This window comes from Lissotriton helveticus, chromosome 6 (assembly GCF_964261635.1).
Source record: "Lissotriton helveticus chromosome 6, aLisHel1.1, whole genome shotgun sequence".
Taxonomy (NCBI): domain Eukaryota; kingdom Metazoa; phylum Chordata; class Amphibia; order Caudata; family Salamandridae; genus Lissotriton; species Lissotriton helveticus.
In genome coordinates, this window is record NC_136067.1 from 1,910,276,167 (window position 1) to 1,910,297,226 (window position 21,060).

Below are 21,060 nucleotides of genomic sequence, written 5' to 3' on the forward strand. Positions count from 1 at the left end.
CTCCCCCTCTTACAAAGCAAGCCATATGATCAGTGAAATCAGATTGTCAGTAGTTAGCGGGGTGACCGACGGGAGGGCCACCAAGTCCACTCCGGACTGTGTCTCCTCGCTGTCCTCCTCCCCCTCTCAGGATAAAAGGTGTGGACCTCGCTCAATGTCCATTGCGGGGGAAGTGGGCCGAAGGCTCGCTGCCACCTTCAGGGCTTTGCGTCGTTCACAAACAATTTGTTCCAGGTCGGGCGATCCCAGGGAGCGCAATAGCAACTTGTGGCTTCCCTGCCGATTGCGGCGTTGCAAGCTGCGTCTTCTGGGGATTGACATCCTCGTGTGCTGATCTCGTGTGCTCCCCACGTTATGGCTTGTGTTACAGTTCTGGTCTACCCAGTTGTACGCCTCCTCTGCGGATGTGAAGAAGTGAGTGGTGCTATCGTGTTTCATTATAAGGCGGGCTGGAAACAGCTGGGAGTAGTGTATATTTTCTGTCCGCAGGCGTCGTTTCACCTCTAGGTAGGATGACCTCTGTCTTTGGATGGCTCGGGAGTGGTCTGGGAAGAGCATGATGACTTCATTCTCAACTCTGAGTGGCCTAGCTTGACGGGCCGCCCTAAGGACTGCATCTCTATCTTGGAATATGCAGACATTTTGCCAGCATTGGTCGCGGCGGGGTGCAAGGCAGTGGTCAACGTGCAGGGACACAGTGTGCTTTTTCGATGGGGAAGAACGTGGTCCGGTCTGCATCAAGGGTGAAGGATTTTGTCCAGGCCTCCATGTATCCCAAGAACAAGTACTTTACATCACCTTGATCGTCCCTTCAGGTCGTCAATGCACTCTTCCATGGTGGACACTCGGCCAAGTAAGGTTTGTAGCAAGTCCTGTAGTGCCTGCACTGAAGGCTAAATCGAGGAACCTATCTTCTCAGTGACCAAGAACTTTTCAGCCAGTTTGCCGTGCTCATGGCGGAGGAGGCTGATGTCCGTGGTGAGGGTGCCCAACTGCTGCTCCATGGATACCCTAGAGTGCACGATTGCCGCCAGTACTCTGTCCAGTTTCTCTGAGAGGGAGTGATCCGTCGTCGCGGCATTGTCTTTTGAGGAGGTAGATTGATTGCTGGTGGAAGTGTCCAAGGTGGTCCCCTGTGTCGCTGCCGTTGTCCTGGTCTACCACATCGTGTCAATTGCAGTTCCACCTGAGTGGCAAGTGGTAGTGCTAGGTTAGCTCTGCTGTCTCTGCAGGTGGTGGCGCCTCCACGCGGCCTGGTGTAGTTTGTTCTGGTGCTGTCAATGTCCCATATAAGTGGGATGAGATGAGGCAAGGGGGGCCAGCATCGATGTCCCGGGAGGGGGGATTTACAACTCTGTAGGGTTGGAGAGGTACGTTGGGCAGGTCACCTTCAACCCAGCTGGGCCGTACATGCAGGTCCGCCGCGTTCACTCTAGGCGATCCCTCCCAGCAGCAACCATGTCCCCTGCACTTGTTGAGTTGCTGTGTTGTTGCTGCCCCCTGCAGTTGGCGCACAATTTATGTTGAAGTAGAGGGAGACCCCTCAATCCTGTCCAACATGGGCTTGCGGGGGCATCTCCGTGCTCAGGCTGTTCCTGCTATGGTGCGCCACCTGGCGTACGCAATGGTCTGAGCACATAAGTCGGCAGACGCCATGCTAGGGTCAGGCAGGTCTCCACCGTAGCATGTGGTGGGATCTGAATATTGATGTGGGCCCCTTTGGTCCTCTGTCTCAAGTGTGGGGCTGATGTCATTGAGCGGCAAGTATACAGGGAAAGTCTATGCCACTAACACCTGGAAGTAGGGTATCGGCACGCTGCATGGGAGCAGTAGCAGTGCAGAGGTGCCATCTTAGGGTCAGGCAGGCCCTTACTTTCTGCGGGAACCCAGGTGCAGGCAAGGCCACCTCCGCCCCCACTAGACCTCACGTGTCTGAGTGACCCATCGGCGATGTCAGCGGAGGCGAGCCGCAAGAGCGCTCTGCCATATCTGGCCACATTCACCATCACACCTCAGCGACCCCTGCTGTTCGGGCTGCCACTAGTGCCTTCGAGTTCGTCTTTGGTCCTGCGGGGCTGAGGTAGGGAGCTTCTGTTGTTGCCATGTTGCGGGATGCTGGTGTTACGGGCGGCGGGGGTCGGTCTCTTAGGTGCACGCCCGCCATCCACGGTACTGAGGCATTTGCTTCTGGGTCTGTGACTCCGTTCTTGTTGTTTCCCACCACTAACCCACGGCATGGAGGGTCTGCGGGATGTCTGGGCTCCGATTCTGGATACCTCTGGGTCTGTGCTGGCGTCAAGTGATTAGGCGGGGGTCCGCAAGAGGGGTGGGCTCTACCTTGCTTCCTGTGTCAATTCTCCGCATTGAGAGTCTATTTTCTGCCACCGCAAGTATGCAATCCCACTTTGGAGGTCAACACTGGGTGCCCCCTACATTCCGGTGCCATCCGGTGTACATAGGGACCAGCCGGACTCAGCCTGAATAGGTGAGATGAAAGCCCGTTCACAGAGCCTCAGCAGGTTGCATCCGCCATGGTAGCCAGCTTGGCCATGTCAACCATACGCCAAGTTGCGCCTCAAGTACAACGTGACGTATCTAGGGAGATGCGTCACGTTGTAAAACCCTGCGCCACATGAAACCTGCGTTAGATTTCATGTGGGCGATCCGTCGCAGGGTGGGCGTTCCATTGCAGGAACGTCTTGTCAACGTCTTGTCAAAGTGACGCAATAATATCTATAAGATTTCACTGTGTCACTTTTACTTCCCCGCTACGTCAAAACCTTATGCCTTGTAGCATGCGTAAGGAGTGACGCAGCACAGCAAGTATAGGGCACCCCTGAGCAGTGCTGGAGTTGCGTTGTGCTTGCGACACAACTCCAGCACTGCGTCACCTTCACGCCGTCAGATGCGTCACACATCTCGCCATCCTTGCACCACGCACATCCATGGTGGTGCAAGGGGTATCACCCATCACGCAAAATAACTGGCGCATCCCTGCTGATTTGCAGGGATGCGGCAGTTATTGTAAATCTGACACATAATGCCTTTATTGATTGTACATGGTCATGAAGGTGCCCCTTCATGCACACAGACAATTGCCCCACGATGTAAGCATCCATGCACAAGGGTGCAAGGGGTCCGGTGCCTGCGCAATGCTACAGTTTGTGCGCCAGCGCAGGGTGAAGCATGGAGATGCAACATATTCCTGTGAATATGTTGCATCACTGTGCTTTACGGACTGCCGCAGCGTGGCGCAGCCAAAAGTCCTGCGGTGCCACACTGCAGAACTTCCCCAACATATGCTTATCTATACAGTGACAAATCTGATTTGAGTCACTCAGACCACAGATAAGTGTTGCATCGCCCCGTAAAGTGTCACAATTATCAAAGCGTTTAGCATCTTCAAATTTGACTACTCACTCAGCCCCCCTGAGAAGTGTCGCATCTACCCATATAGTGTCGCAAATCCACAAAAACGGGTTGCATCTGGACAAACCGCCACACAAAATGAAAAATGTACCGCTTTGTAATGCCAAATGCATGTCAACGCATGATGCAACACTCAAAACAGAGAAGCTTCATGCATGCAGATGTTTAGATGAACTGCAATAGTTAAAATAAGTACGCATCGTCGGAAGCGTGATGCAAAACGTCAAAACGCGTTGCATCTACCCGTATAGTGTTGCAAATCCACAAAAACGGGTTGCATCTGGACAAACCGCCACACAAAATGAAAAATTTACCGCTTTGTAAGCCAAATGCATGTCAACGCAAGATGCAACACTCAAAACAGAGAAGCTTCATGCATGCAGATGTTTAGATGAACTGCAATAGTTAAAATAAGTACGCATCGTCGGAAGCGTGATGCAAAACGTCAAAACGCGTTGCATCTACCCGTATAGTGTTGCAAATCCACAAAAACGGGTTGCATCTGGACAAACCGCGACACAAAATGAAAAATTTACCGCTTTGTAAGCCAAATGCATGTCAACGCAAGATGCAACACTCAAAACAGAGAAGCTTCATGCATGCAGATGTTTAGATGAACTGCAATAGTTAAAATAAGTACGCATCGTCAGAAGCGTGATGCAAAACGTCAAAACGCGTCGCATCTAAGCAGGAAATGATGTAATAATTCCAGAATCCTCCAAACCAGGAAGTAGACTGTTAGTTTCACTTTCTGTTACTCTTTTTAGGTGTGTGCTTGGTGGAGGAGGGTGTTTGACTTTGTGGTGCTTGAGAGTTGTCTGGTGCAGTGTTTTTTGTCAGTCTTCTGTATAATTTGAAGTTCATTGGTCTGTCTTGTCATTTGTTAGTCTTGTGTGTGCCAATTGTTATTTGTATTTAGGGGTGTGTGTTTATAGGGGTAGTTAGTTTTAGTGTTAACTTATGGGTGGGGTAATTCCTATTTTTCTCAGTTATATTTAGTTTTAAGTTTCCTTTATTAGCTTTTATAAGTTTCCTTTTTTCACTAAAAAACACCACTGACAATGTCGGGCAGGTCAAGGAACCTGACCGACAAGGAGTTTGGTGGCCTTATATGGTTTATCTTCCACTACCTGCCAAGAATGATCAGCACGGGGCCTTGTCAGCCAGGGATACGGCACAGCGGAGCGAAAGGGGAGGTGGACCTTGGTCCAGCAACATCTCGGACATCTATTTCAAGTTGAACTCACGACCCACCAAATCAAGCACCGCTGGCAGGACACCACCAGCTGGGAGGGTGACCTGCTCGACCATCTTGGCCTGAATGTTGGTGGTTCAACCGGTGAGTACATGTGTATTGCTACTCATATTGTTGTAGTCACAGCTGCAGAGCTATGCCAAATCTTGCTATGTCTAAAAATCTTGAAAATATTAATTTGTGCAGATTTATGAGTCCTGGTGCATCTCTACAAATCCGCAGGGATGCACCATAAAAGATGTGACACACATTTACCTCCCTGCCCCCCCACAAATGTGTTGCATTTACAATGCAGCTAACCGTGGCGCAAGGAGAGGGCGATGTGTGTTGCATCCTGTGGTGTAAGGGTGAAGCATTGCTGGAGTCGTGACGCAAGACTGACGCAGCTCCAGCAAGGCTTGGGTGCCCCTATTCCTAACATGCTGCGTCAATCCTTACGCCTGCTGCAAGCAGGCACAGTGTTTTGACGCAGCATGGCCGTAAAAGTGACTGAGTGAAATCTTCACTCAGCCACTTTTCCGAGGACTTCCTGCGCCGGAACATCCACCCCGCCCCCTTGTGCAGGAACACCCACATGTGGCGCAGGGCTTTACAACGTGACACATCTCCCTAAGTGCGTCACGTTGTAAATACCCCACAGCATGGCGCTGGCTGTGCGCAAATGTGGCGTACAGGGCTTATAAATCTGCCCCAATATATTTGATGATGGCCTGGAAATGTAATATCTTCACACACACACAGGCACCAGTCCCAAAAGTTTCACATTTCGGGTGATGCCTAAAACTATGGAAAATAAACAGTTGATTGACGGAATGCTGGATAAGGCAAACATTCACCCCCAGTCACAAGGATCTGGGTTTAATCCATCATTCTTTTGCTCACCGCACCACCCCAGTCTGGACCTGCCATATGCAAATCAGTCTTGACCCTGTTCCTTGTGGGAATAGTCCAGCCCGTACTGCCAAGCCAGGTCCTAGGATGCTTGTTTCCAGTCCAGGGAGGACCTGGCTTGGCAGTTCGGCTGGACTGTTCCCATTGGGCGCAGAGTAAAGACTGTATGGCCTATGGCTCGGTCCAAACTGGAATGGCATGGTGAGCAAAAAAAAGATGGATTTAGGCCCAGATCTCTGTGCAGGGGTGAATGTATGACATTGTTCTGCATTCTGACCATCATGATAGACATGACCCTGGTAGTGTATGTAGGCATGATGCCTCATTTCGGTAAGCCAACCAGGCATTGGAATCATAGGCAAGCCAACCAGGCATTGGAATCATAGGTGGGCTATTCACATGTGAGGCTCTGAATGGAGGTGCAGCTGCAGAGTCTGTTCTATAAAGTTCCAAGGAAGATGTGCAGGGTGTGGTACGCGCAGGATGATTGTTGTCAGCTCATTGAATGTGGGTCATCATTAGGCGCACTTGCACTCAATGTGCAAAATGTCAATATTTCACAGCTGTGTTCATAGAATTTTTTTATGCTGGAGTGATGGCTGCGAACGCTTGGTAGAAGAGGTTTGGGACAGGGGTCCATTTGTGATCATCAGTGTATGGCTCTCATGGTAGATGCATAGTCTGGTCTGCTGATTATTGTCCAGGATGAGATGGAGGGGTAGCTGGGATAGCATTAAGATCGTGTGCTTTCATAGACCTGTGTCTTGTATTGTAACTTATCCTAAAGGCACATGCCATCCGTGTGGGACTATGAGCCGAGCATGTTGTAGTGGTCCTGGTAGGGGGAGATGTCAGTATTGCCAATGCAAGTTATGCAAATGTAACTGATGAAGATGATCCTTAACTTTGCATTTCTGGAGTTAGTGACGATTGAGTGTGGGAGTCATTTTTATTTTTTTTAAATGATGTGTGGGTGGATTGTTGATATGGTGTTCCTGCATTTGGAACCTTCTTCAGGGAATTTGCTGTTATACATCTTTGCCGCAAGGTGTCTCAATTGATGTGGTCTGTTGGGAAACCATGTTGCCTTGCTGTGCTGCTGTGTTTTGGTGTCAGAAACTTGTGCAAGTTCTTCAACACATACCACTCACCATCTTTGTGGTCCTTTTGGAACCAAGCTTCTGTTGTGCAAGGTGTCCGTGGCATTGCGTTTGTGGCTCATCATATTTTTTTCATGTCCATCTTCTGTCATTTCCTTTGTGGTGTTCATTTTGTTTTTTCTGGATGCAGATGTATAGTTTACATGAAGGTGTACATCACACTGCTCAGCCCATGGGGGTACGTGGTCTGGGTGTAGTGGATGTCTTGATGTTTGGACCTGGCTTGTGGTTGTGAGTCGTGACAAGTTGTTACTGTCAGACGTTTAAAAGTTGGTCCTTACAGTTTGCAAATCTGTTGGCACTGATGTTAGCTAGATGTGAGTTGAGGTATGTCACAAGTATGTTGAACATGTATATGATGGCATGTGTTGCAATAATGTATGTGTTGTAGGTGGTGTACACAGTTTACTTTGCCACTGGATTCAAGCAAGCAGGGCTGAAGACGGCTGTAATGGCAGAAACCAGTCCTCCGAAGCTTGTTTCCGGTCCAGGGAAGGCATGGCTTGGCAGTTCGGGCTGGACTGTTCCCATGAGGCACAGGGTCAGACTGATTTGCATATGGCCATGTCTGAACAGGGCTGGCAGAGTGGGCTAAAGAACGGTGATGGATCAAACCCAGATCTTTTGACTGGGTGTGAGTGTTTGATTGGTTCAGATGCTCCGTCCATCACCACCTCCTTTTGTACCGCTTTGGCCGCCATAAGTGTGGCAGGGTACGAATGCCGTGAGGGGAACTGTTTTTCCATGCCTTATTGCCAATTCCAGACGCCGTGAGGGGAATGGCTCAGCATTCTCGACATCGCACCATGAGGGGAACGGCTTTGCTCTGTCCTACACGCCGTGAGGGAAACGGCCGGCGTGAAACCAAGACTACAATTCCCAGCTGCCCCCTGCGGCCAGCTGCGCACCTGTTGCCGGAGGGTGGGCCAGTCCTTGGCCGTCATCGCCAGGAAGAGGCAGGGCAGGGCCACCTCCCTTTCAGATGTCATTAAGGTCCTAAATACAGGGACTGTTGTCCCTTCCTTGTGTTATCAACACTTTACTTGGCTGGTAGAAAAGGTGCTGTTTTGCTATTTGATAATCCCCAATGTACTTTGCCTTGCTGGACAAGGCGTGAACAATCCGTCACACACTAAACTCGTCTCTGTAAGATATACTGGACCAAAGACTCTGTCCTATGTGCCTGGATTTTGCACTGCACTTTGCACTTTAGCGCCATTTTATTGATGAACTGTTCTAATTGATGCTGCTAACTAGTACAGAAGCACATGGCACTTTTTTAGGATTACAATTAAGGCCCTGAGGAAATTTTTTTTTTAATAGTGTTCAGCATATTGCATTTTGCACATTGTATTCTGCACATCGCTTTAAGTAATCGGCCAGTATTTTCAGATTTGCACTTTACCAGGACCTTGTGTATCTTTTAAAAAGTGTGTCCACGGGCTGATAAGAATGAGCAAACGGAAATTGAACACGGGGACAAATGTGGTTGGTACTCTAGACGCCTTCATCTTGAGGGCTGAATCCACCCTCATTCATGAAATACAACTCACAGAACGCAGGTTATCTCTTGACCCACACTCCCTGCTAGGTAGACTTTCCCTAACCCTTGCATTCCCTGACTCCTTGTCGGCACCAAACCAGGATGTCTCCCCAGCCAGGCTGAGCCCGCCTCCATCGGCACCCTCAGTTATAATGATACACTCTGGTTCTTGCTCCTCTAAGGAGCATGAACCTAGCCCAGTGAAAACTAAGGGGACCACCAGAGGGCAGAAAGCTAAGCTTAAATTAGATTGTAATAATGAAACTTCCTCTACAAATAGAAAGGGTCAAGTGTGCACAAAATCAAAAAAAACGTGCAGGGAACCCCAGGGGGGATAGTATTAGCTGTCCCCCCCCATAAGTGTTGACAAAGAGGGTAATTCCACCTCCATGAACCAAACTTTGCCATGGCAACTAATTGATAGCAATGTGGAGGGGAATTTTTGGAGAAGGCTAAAAACTATGTTATCCACCTTACTAGACCCTATGTTCCAAAAAATAAGTGTGATAGAAGCTAGGTTGGTTAAACTAGAGGGGACTATTGTCTGTAATCCTCTGGCTATGCCGACACTTATCCCTCCCACAAACATAGATGACACAGCCGTGAGGGGCAAAAGAGCTGTGTGGGAAGGAGTAGGGGGTGGGCCTTCTGTAAGGATTGCAGCAAATGGTGAGGAACAAGACAAGAATAATCTTACCAGCACCAGGCCCAGAAGTCCAGATACTCTGGCTACTACATGCCAACCACCTAGTAGAGAAGGATCCCCCATGCCACGTATGGAAAAGGGGTCAGAGGGTAGGAAATATCAATCATTTAGTCTTCCGATTACAGACCTTCCACCTGAATCTACCCCATATGTAGTGGTACTGGAGAACGTAACTCCTCTCCCCAATGGGGTAAAGGAGAACTATGTGCAGCTGAGAAATAAATTAAATCACTGGTTTACACACAATACCACCCGAGTATCTAAAAACATTCTCAAGGGACACAGTGTTAGTTGGATAGGGAGCTTATGTAAATTGGACGCTGGAGATTGCATCATCGTAAACTTTGACAACCCCTTTACTGCTGGGCGTATTTTATCCAGGGACATCAGTCTCACTCCGTTAACCGGATCTGTTATCAAGGCTTTACCCCTGGGTTATTTTTGTAAGCCAGCCCCCCACAGGGAAATGCCAGAAAACGGTCTTAGGGTACGCCACAAAGGAGGTTGGTTAAATAAACCAGCTCCCAGGCAACAGCCTTCCGCCCTAGCCCATTTTGCCCCCAAGTCAGAGAAGCAGTTCTATAGCACCCATACACTGGCGTTAGATAACAGATCCGCAGTTTGATCCGGATTGGAGAATTGCGATTGACTGAGGGCCTCCGTACCCCCTGGACCACAATCAGCTACATTTCCCCAGACCCCAGGGTGGGTAGCTGTGAGGCATACAACTGTGAAGCTGTGATGCCTAACAATTTTTTATCTTGGAACATTGCAGGGTTGGCCAACAAGTTCCAAGATCCACGCTGGGTATGTTATATGAAGCAATACACTGTAATCGGTCTTCAAGAAATGTGGTCGGTGGATTGCGGTCTTTTTTTAGAAGGCTATAAGACTTTCTTTGTCCCCGCTATTCCATCGGCGAGTGGAAGACCAAGGGGTGGCAAGCTGCAGGCGATCCCATCCACATACCTGGGAATTCTGGCACTGTCAGAAATCAGGGTGATACTAGATTGGGAATCTTTAATTTTTATAACTCAGCAGCTCGTCCGCATGAGGTGTGTAATATTACCAACCTGGGATCACTCATAAAACAATGCATGGGCCATAGATTTTATAACTTTTCGGCATCTGGTGAATTTAATATACATCCTTGTGGTAACCCTTCAACATCTTGCATTTCGGAGTTGGACTGCCCCCGTATGAGGGGCTTTCGTTTTGAACATCTCCCTCAAGGGGAACTGAAAAATATGTTAAACAAACTAGATTTGGTGGTTATGATGTCTTTAATTGATTCTCACACCAAGTTCCCTGTACAAACGTATAAAGAAAATGGAAGAGGATCATTTATTGATTTTATTTTAATCTCTTCGTCGCTGTTATCCTTTTTCATGGTTTTAACATTGCAGAAAGTGAATTTAGTGACCATAACCCAATAACAGTCTTTATGTTAGGCCCATTATCGACAAAAACTGGGGAGGCCACAAATAGGGATACCCTGAGAGATCCTCGGTGCCTACGAGTCAATAGCGCAAACAGTGGGTGATCTGTTAAGTGCTCTGGCCAGTTGCATGGCAGCACACAGCCCCAGATGGTTTGACTCTGATTGCTCCAAAATAGCTAATTGGCTGAGGGAAGCTTTGATTGCCAAACCAAGAATCCAATCTGAGGTCTGCGTTTGTCGCAGGGAAATACAAGTCGGCCCTGGCCAAACGTAAGGGAGCGCTGAAGGAAGATGCCTTGAAGGAGCTGATTAACTCTAGCACTCTGAGGAACAGCTCGAGGTTTTGGAGTGTTGTGAATGGGCCCCTGTTTGACAAGGAGGGGGAAGGGCCTTGTGGCTCACATCACAGAGGAGGAGTGGGTACTCCATTTTGAAACCCCGCTTGAGCCTATCCGCAGAGAACCTCAGAATAGGAAGGATGCTGTGATAAGATTTGATAGGAGTGAGATCATGGAAGGAATTCTAGGGCTAACCATCAACAAAGTCCCAGGCCCTGATGGGATCCCCCCGGATTTATTTAAGTCAGACCCCTTGTTCTGGGCTCCAATTCTAGAGTCACTATTTAATGCTGCGGCAAAGAATGGGTGTCCTCAGTGTTGGGCTTCTTCAACCATAGTCCCAGTTCAAAAAGGGCAATAGAAATAGTACTCACTGCTACAGACCAATCTCACTCATTGATTCAGTGGTCAAAGTGGTGAGTCGTGTCCTTTTGCAGAGATTAACAACCTGGGCAGATGAGAACAGGATCCTGTCGGACGTCCAGTATGGCTTCCGGCCCGGACGGCTCCACTGTTGCTCAGTGTCTTAATTTATTTATGCTACTGAATAAATACACTGTTGCGCATCCTGGAACCATCCACCTTGCCTTCAAGGATTTGTCATCCACTTTTGACTGTGTAAATAGGGCCAAGCTATGGCAGTCCATGAGGGCAATGGGGGTGGAAAATAGCATTGTTAATTTTCCTGAGGACCTGCATTCATTAACTAATGCCAATGTCAGGATCTCACAAAATCTGCCGGTATCAAGGGACTTTGAGATTTTGAAGGGTGTTCGGGAAGTGTACATTCTGGCAGCATTTTTATTTAATTTTTATTTTAATGAATTAGAAAATGTGCTGAAGGCAACTGGAGCTGATTTCCCCTATGTAGGACGGCGGGGCAATCCCATCCTGCTTTATGCGGATGGCGCCGTCCTAATATACAGAACCGAACTGGGCTTACAAACTCTTTTAACTGCATTTTCTGGATTTATGACAGACCGGGACTTGGCTATCAATAACTCGAAGTCCTATGTCACGAAGGTAGGGAAAACAATGATAAGATTCCCCGCACAAATATTTTCTCCTATTTAGGGGTCTTATTCGAAGATCAACTTAAATGGGATCCCTTAATCCAGAGAAAAAAGGGGGAACTGGCTCGGGTCAAGTTAGCTTTTTTTAATTTTGCCTCTAAAGTGGGAAAGAAACCGACAGGAGCTATGCTACAAGTGTATCAAGCAAAAAGCTTAGCCATAGCAACTTATGGTAGTGAGATCTGGGAATACACGGTAACAGAACCCCTCCAGGTAGTGGAAAATGGGTTTCTAAAAAGATTATTATGTGTCCCGCGAGGAACCTCGAACATGGCGGTACATGAGGAATTGGGGGTTTCCTACCTATGTGATACCCTTGCCCTAAGTCCCCTGATCTTCTAGTTAACGTTTTAGTTAAATGAAGATCTAATCCTCACTCATTTGATCTTAAGAGAATGCCTGTCCTTAGATAATGTGGCTCGTATCCCCTGGCTTAATTAGATTAAAAGAGGGTTTGAATGGATTGGGCGGGGCGTTTTATTCTTTAAGCCAGATGCTATTGTGAGAAAGGACGTAGAATTAACCAAGTCAGCATTTCTGAGCCAAAGGCAAGCAGATCGGGATGCAGAAGAGGCACAGAAACCGAGTGTTCGGGCATATCTATTGCTTAAATCGACGCCACTGTCAGAACCATACCTTATGGGGCCTTTGACGACACATGAAAAATTTCTTTTAACTAGGTTCCGGATGAACTTTTTCCATCCCCTGCTAGCAAGACCCAAGGTGGCCTCCAGAGGTCAAGTGCTAGCTTCCTGTGGCTGCGACGGAAAGCCTCCTCAGGATTTGCTGCACTTCATGTTTTTTTGTAAATTGTATGAAGTCCCAAGGAGGCTTTTTTTAGTTCCTATTTTAAAGAAGTTGAATTTAAATCAAGTCAGACCAGCACTAATGTATCTTCAATTGCTGAAGGATGATTGTATCATTTTTATAGTAGGGCTTTTAAAAGCAACTATGAAATCTAGGCACTTTATGGACATGTAGAGTCTACTCATTTATACCCGTTCTTAGATGATCTATTGTGAGGTAACAGAGCCTGTGTGTTTTAAAAATTTATTAACTATCTACTGTTTGTATATATTGTATTTGTGTAACTTTTATGGTTTTGTATTCAAAAACCGAATAAAGTTTATTGACTTGACTTGACTAGTATTTGGTGGAAAAGTACGCAAAGTGGCTTGATGTAATGAATTGAGTCAACAAACAGATTTCTCTAATTCTTGTTATTGTCTTTCCAAAAATTGTGCTAAAAAAGAACCGTTTTGTCTTGATTTCGGATCATCATCGAATTCATTAACGTGATATTTAGATACATTTTTGTATGCAAATTCCTATTTATATCTGATGTGATTTGGGAATCTGTGGCATTAAAGATCTTAATAATCTAATATTTCTGTGGTACTTACCTCTGGTTGAATTGGAGGCCTAATTGAGTAATGTATGAAGACAATAGGGTTGAGTGATTGAATGATCTTCTGTGCTTTTGATTGAGTACTCAAGGGGAGATTTTTTTTAACTCTCTGTTTACTTCAGTTTGCAGTAATCCTAAAAGCCATATTACCAGAGCCTGTTTACATTTAGCTATATCTGTATTCAGATTAAACTCTGTGATACTACAACTATATATTTTCATCTCTAGACATTGCTTTGCTGCATCATTGTCTTATTCCTACACCTTCAAGTGCAGTGACATCGTAGGAAGTTTGGGGCACTGGCCCAAACATATTATAGGGACCCCTGTTTTGTGAAACTTTTGTATTTTATTTTACTATTATCTGCTAATTCAATCTTGCATCAATACCAAATATACATATTAACATATAATTATGTATGTATACTGGACCCTTAAAAGAGAGAGACCGAGTCAAAAGTAGAGGTAGAGAATTTCTGATAGAAAACTCGACAAATGTAATTTAGAGGGAGAGAAAAATCACAATGCCAGGGGGGCCTTAGAAAGTGGGGGCCCTAAGCAATTGCAAACTTTGCCCATGCCTTAAAACGTCTTTGTTACAGTGCTTGCCATGGTTGCCAAATGTACCTTCTGTAGTGCAGATGTATCTAGAGCTATCATATGGTTTACAAAAAGCAGTGTTATTATTACTTTCTTATTGTGAACAATATGTTGCCAATATCAATGTTGTATAAACTTGTTTCCATACAGAACAATGTGTATATCATTTTTACTTTGTTAGATAGTTTATTCTGAGATCATTGTATTACCACCAGTTAACTGGTGAATGTGTTCTCCTGAAGCTAGTTATCCTTCTCTCTTTCTCTGCACCAGGAGTGGACATACACAAAGGCCCAGCATATAAAACAGCATGATCTCTGCTTCTCGGTGCATACCCTCTTCCCAGGATCTCAGGTGGTTCTCACAATATGCAAAGAAGGGGAAGGAAAACAGGTATGGCCAGGTTAACTCTTGACAAGACAGTTGTTTCCATGTCTTTATGAATGATGAATGATGTTATGTAGAAGACTAAAATGAGCTGGCCTAACAAACATCTTCTGTAAAGTAAAAATGTATGGGCATAAGTTCTCCGAAATGGCAGAATCAAAATCAGAAGTTACATCACATAACCACCTACTTGACCACATGATATCATAGGAAGTGACATCTTATGATCTTGACTTCAAATCTTTGTGGAAAGTGGTGTTGTGATCCTAATCCTGATGTCACTACAGTAATTAACATTGCTGAAGTTAAAAGGCTCTAAATCGCACAATTATATATTAACAGAACTGTTATTAACACAGATAAATGTTCATTTTAGATGGGGGTGCTGAAATTATAGTAATATCATACATTTCTCTTTTTTTACTGTGTGCAATAAATATGTATTTTTGATAGAGGTTGAATACATTAAAAAACACAAAGCAACACTGAGAGGCCAAATGATTTATAACACACTCATGATTTAACGGTTTCCCTAGTGTATACTCAAAGCAAAAAACAGTACTGGCAAATTACAAAAAGACAATCAAAAAAGATTTACAAAACAAAATAGTGGCTTTGTACACCTGTACTACTGGATGAAGACCATATACTGAGTGTGAAATATGTTATTGACTTAAATGATTCTTTAGCATTCTTAATCACTCATTCACAGCACAGAGGTATGTTTTTTTATTGAAACACATTATACAATAATAACAATGAACAACATCTTGTTTAAAAAGTGCATTTCTAGTTTCATTTTTAATTTTATTTAGGAGAGTTTATATTGCACTGCTGTAGGTAAGTGTTTTCCAGAACAAAGAGTTTACAGCCTAGGGGCATAATCTGAGCTGCGGTTTTGCCTTTGTCACCACTGAGGACAGTTTTTGCAAAGGCAGCACCAAGGTTCGCAAGGAACAAGCCAAAAGTCACAGATGGGACCCTTAAATAATGTCCATGTAAAAATGTATTTTAATTGTAAACCATGTCGGGTCAAGTAGAAATAATATATACAATATAATCCCACAGCTCCGCTCATCAAACAGAGCAAATTTGGGGGGGCGTGGCTAGGAGGCCGATGGAGCTGGCTGTGTGAGCGCCGAGCTCCCCTTCCATCACCGCACGATCCTGTTTAAAATTGGTCCTCCAGACTGCCCACGATCACGGTGAGGTGGTGGGGGGATGCGGACCTGCCCCGGCTCAGGTTTGCTGTAAATCGCCCTGAGAGCTGCATGATTTCGGCCAAATTTGCCACCAAGTCGCGAGTGGAGGCGGAGACCAAAATGGCGGCGGCCCCGCCGGAGAACAACTAGCACTGCTGCGGAGCGGAGCTGCTTCCCGGAGAGGTACAGGGGAGCTCGCTCCTTATGTGCATGGACGGACTGCTGGGGCGAATGCGGAACCCGTGAATTTCGAGGTCTGTACACCTCGGGATCCCGTGTGCAGGCTGTGTGGACCGAGGACTAACTGCAGCTGGCGGCTGGGAGGAGCGCGAGGACCAGCTAACTGTCTTCAGGCGCTGTGCTACTGAAGGGGGGACTCTGCCGCGAGGCGAACATAGGAGTGAGGTGGCTGAGTGCTGCATGACCAAATATTGCGGATTTGGACCTCTCGCTCGGCCTTGTGTGCAGGGGCCTGGTCGGCGAGACGACATATGAGGAGATCCCGAGTCGGGAGCTCAGGCATAACGGCCGCGTACTGCAGGTGGAGGCAAGGCGAGCACAGACAGTGAGCGGACAGCGGTCCCGGCACCAAGAACAGGCCCCATCGGTGCGGCGCACAGTGCAGCAGGAGGTGGCGGCCGAGAGCTGTATGGTGGACCTCCAGCCTGCTGCGGTGAGTGGGGGGTGGCCTGTCCGGTGGCCCCGGGCTGCGGAGGCGGCTGTGGGGCTGTGAGGGCGGTCGCGGCCTGCAAGCTGTGGCGGGCGCGGGAGGGAATGAAGCCGACAGCTGGAGGGACTTCCTGCGGAGAGGAACAGTGGCCCTGGCCTACAGATTGGAGTCCTCCCCTACATGGGAGGGGGTCGAGACTCGCCCCTGTGCTCTGTTTGACACCTGGAGTGGGCGATGAGGGCTGGAGTGCTGGCCAGTCCGGAAGTGGCGTAGGCCCAGGAGGGGTGAGAGAGCTGTGTTAGGTGTCCAGGGGAGCCCTCAAGCTGCTGCCATAGCCCGGAATCAGGCATAGTGTTATTGCCAACAGTAGAAGCATGGAGCGCAGGAAGTAATGCACTGCAAAGCACGCACAGCGGTGTGCTTGGAGATGTGTATTGAGGACGGCAAGGATGGAGTGTGTTGATGCCCTGCAGTGCTGGCGCTACTAGCCTTCTTGTCAGGCCACTTGCGTGGATGAGATCTTTCTGAAATGCAGGATCCCTGCCCTGCCCTGTGAGGCTTCGGGCTATTGATATTACACCCAGGAATCAGAGCACCGTTGAGCACATCTTTGCACCTACCCACACTTTGGAGGCCCGGAACATGGGGAAACCAAGGGGGAGGCCTGGAGCAGGTCACCAACTGTCGGATGGAGAGTCGAGGCCTTAGACTGAGCTGGAGGAGCCGTGCACTTCTCAAGATCCTGGAATGCAGCAACAGTTTGATAAAATACTTGCGGCGATTGCAGACTTACGCACTGCATTACAGCAAGACATTGCACAGGTGGCGACGGGGCTGGGACTCCTGTGGGCTGATCACTCTAAGCTAGTCGATCGGGTGAAGCAAGTAGAAGATACACTGCTGGAGGTGGCACCGGCCCACAAGGAATTACATAACAAGGTGGCGGACGCACTGGAGCAAATACAGATGTTGGAAAAAAGGGCAGAAGATGCCGAAAGGCGTAATAGGAGGAGCAACATCCGAGTAGTGGGTCTGCCCGAAATAGTGGAGGGGACGGACATGGTGCGATATCTTGAAGAGTGGCTGAGCACGGTAGTAGCGGCGGAGGGGCTCTTGCCCTTCTATACACTGGAACGGGCGCATAGAGTACCGGCTAAGCCCCCACTGCCCAGACGTCCCCCTCGCCCGGTGGTGGCTAAGTTGCTGCATGACAGAGACAGGGATCTATTGCTTCAGAAAGCAAGAACGGATGGGCCCTACCAAGTGGACAACAGTAAGGTGACGATATTCCCGGATTACACATGGGAAGTCCAACGCTGTCGTGCCTCCTTCCTGACAATTAAAAAAGAACTGAGATCAGAAGCCATTCAGTATGCATTGTTATTTCCTGCAAAGTTGAAAATAATGCTGGACGGTACCACACAGTTTCATGACACTCGTGAGGTTGCATGGGCATGCCTGGAGAATTACAGGGCTGGAACAGATCGCACGGGTGGCACTTTGAAGAACAGTATAGAAGCCTCCCTCAGCGCCAATCGCGACGCCTCCGACGCAAGCGAAAGGAGGCCTGAAAGCCTTCACAGGCACAAACTGAGCTGGGAAGACAAGAGGCTCCAGATGTGGTATTGGGGTTGTCTGGAGAATCGGTACTGCAATTGCCAGAGGGCACAGACTCTGAAAAAGACGAGGCCCAATCGAATGACATAGCATCGGAGGCGGAGAGTCTTAAACTGCCTCTGGTCACCCCTGCAACGGCAGATGGACTCCTGGATGAGTAACAGTTTAATTTGTAGCATAGGGTGAGGGTGGCTGAGGTCTGCAGATGGAGACTTGCCTGTATTTATTGTGTCCTGGGTATATCGTTGCTGAGTGGAGGGGCGGAGGATGTTTCTAGGCTTTTGGGCTGGGGCGGGCTGGCCTCTCTATGCACTGTGTCAGGAATCCTATGTTAGAAGGGATCTGGGGGCTAGCTGTGATTATTTGAGGGATGGAGGCGGGATTATAGTAGCACGCAGGAGGTCACCCGTTGGCTTGGAGTCTCCCCCCACTGCCCTTAAGGCACGCCTACAGTGACTACTGATAGGTTTCGGTGTGTGTTTGAAGTTGAAATGGTTTAGATGGGGACTAGCAATGTTGTTCTAGGTCCTGTTCTTGGGTGGGGGGGGGGTACTTGGCGTTTGGGGATGGGGTGGGGTGTATTGTTTACCCGTGTGTTCTGCTTTTTGCTAGGGGGGAGGATGGATTGCGGTGTGACAATGGGGGCAGTACCTGATTTGCGCTGCGTTACATGGAATGTACGGGGACTACACCCGATGTCAAGGAGGAACAAGATTCATGCTTACTTAGTTAGGAGGAGAATACATGTAGCGTTGCTTCAGGAGACACATCTTACTAAGGCTGAAGGACTGGCACTACAGCATAGGTGGAGAGGGCAGGTCTTCAGCACATCATATTCGGCATATGCGAGAGGGGCACTGATCTGGGTCAGGGTGGGGGTTGCCTTTCAGGTGATACGGCAAACTATAGTCTCTGGGGGTAGATTTGTGGCAGTTGAAGGGAGTTTATATGGAAAAGAAGTAGCGTTCTGCAGCATTTATGCGCCGAATGTGGATCAAATACGCTTCATGGACAGGTTGTCCAGTGCGTTAGCACAATATTTGGCAGGCCCGATAGTGCTGGGAGGGGACTTCAATTCAATATCAGACCCCTCACAAGACAGATCGCATCCTCCCTTGCTGGACTCCCCGGTCCACAGACTGTCAAAGTATAGGTTGGACTGGCAGACCAGGTGGAATTTGGTAGACCTGTGAAGGGTGCATTATCCACAGGATAGGGACTATTCGTATTTTTCGTCACTACACAAACTTAAGTTTGGCTGGTCGCGATATTATGTTCGCAGTCGGTGGTGTCCACTGTTACTAATTCAGAATACCTTACCAGGACATTGTCTGACCACAACCTGTTGCTGATTACTATGCACTGGGCGAGAGAAAGATCTGACATACCAACTTGGAGATTGCGCCCAGAAACATTAGAAGACCCCGTATTCCGGAGCGCAGTGGGGGAAGGGATCATGCACTACTTTGCTGAAAATGTGGTTACGGCTTCTACTAGGGCAGTGGAGTGGGATGCCTTTAAGGTGGGATACGGGGACTCTGTATTAGTAAATATGTTGGAGTGAGTAGAGTTTTGCCGCAGGTTGTAAACAGAGCGGAACTCAGATTGAGGTTAGCAGAACAAGCGAGACCTGAGAGGCCGGAAGTGCAGGCGGAGGTGGCAGAAGCTAAGGAAGCAGTGGCCACTGTAAGTTGAAAGACTGCGCTGTTTTGACTATAAGGGTTATGTTGAAAAGACTCATGCAGAAGGAGACAGGGCGGGCACCTTACTAGCATGGCTGGCTAATCCAACTCCGCGGGGCTCACCAATACTGGCACTGGCAATGGAGGACAGGGCTGTAGTGCACACGCAGAAGGAAATAATGGCCAGGTTTCAGGGATACTACGAATCGCTGTATGAGAGTAAATTGGAGGTAGGAGATGAAGATATTGACTCCTTCCTAGTGAATCTACAGTTTCCGCAGTTGGAGGAGGAACAGGCGAAGTGCCTTGGAAAAGATATCACAGCTGAGGATATTCGGAGTTCCGTGAAGTGCATGGCACGTAATAAGACACCAGGGGTAGATGGCTTATCAGTAGAGTTTTATTTGCACTACATAGATCTGCTAGCACCAAAACTACTGGAGGTCTACGGGAAAGCTAGAGACCTAGGCCACTTGCTGTTGTCAATGCGAGAAGCACTTGGGGTACGTGTCTATCACGAAGCTGACGCTATTCTAGATGGAAACATAGAGAGGTGCATAGGGGCACTGAAGGGTTGCATGGCGTTCTGGAGTACTCTGCTGCTGTCCGTGATGGGGAGCATAGCCCTGTTAAAAATGGTGGCACTCCCTAGGCTGTTGTACTTGTTCAGAACCTTGCCGGTGTGGGTACCGTGTTCGGTATTCAAGTTATTGCAGTCCATGGTGGTGGGTTTCCTCTGGGGATCGGGAAGACGTAGAGTAGCACTGAAGACAATGATGAGGCCAAAGGCGGAAGGAGGCCTGGCGGTCCCGGACTATGAACTCTATTATCTTGCAGCACAGCTCCAGCTCCTCACACAAGCGGTGGCAAAGGAGTTTAGGGGGCCGGAGGATCTGCAGGGCAAGGGCATACGGCGACATATCCTATCCTTCATTATCCAGCAGCGGTTAGATCTCGGGGATCTTACTCTAGAGGAAAAAACACTACGGCTGTGCTGGAATTGGAGTCAGTGGCGGGCGGGGGTCCTGCATCCTTATGCCCCTGAGATTCCGCTGGGAATGGCTACGGCTTTGCCCCATGGAGTAGATTGGTCCTCCTTACAAGGATGGGAACAAGCAGGTATCTAGGTGCTTGGAGATTTATATGAGGATGGCACATTGCTCCCATACCAGGCTTTACAGGAGCGATATGACCTACCTAGGGGAGGATTCTTGGTGCATGCAGCCTTGGTGCGAGCGCTACAGCAACACTGGAGAGGGGGATTGGTAGAACCTACGACAACGATGGCGTGTCAGTATGTGGTAATGGCGGCGGGCAAGTTTAAGGCAGTTACATGCCTGTATGCGAGGATGCTGAATGAGGGATTGACTCTGCTAGACACACTAAAACTAAAATGGGAAGAGGGGATTGGAAAAGCCATCCCAGAAACCACTTGGGGCCAAATCCTGCGCAGGGCAAGGAAAAGCTTCCGAAACGTACGTTTTCAACTAGTACACTTCTTCATAATACATAGGGCGTATTTGACTCCGGGCAAGATTTTGAGATATTTTAACACTGAGAATGCGGTGTGTCCCAGGTGTGCTGACGTAGGGGCGGAATTGCAACACCTGTTGTGGGACTGCCCAAGGTTGGGGAACTTCTGGAGCGAAGCGGGAGAG

The 21,060-nt window shown here is 48.1% G+C and overlaps 1 protein-coding gene across 2 annotated transcripts in view; it reads left to right on the plus strand.

The window, feature by feature from the left end:
- GALNT14 (polypeptide N-acetylgalactosaminyltransferase 14) overlaps positions 1-21,060 on the plus strand; it is a 1,160,089-nt gene that overhangs the window by 1,097,637 nt on the left and 41,392 nt on the right. For both annotated transcript variants that reach the window (XM_078649859.1, XM_078649860.1), the window contains exon 14: positions 14,118-14,237. In XM_078649859.1, the coding sequence (XP_078505985.1) occupies positions 14,118-14,237 (120 nt within the window). The remainder of the gene's footprint in view (positions 1-14,117; positions 14,238-21,060) is intronic.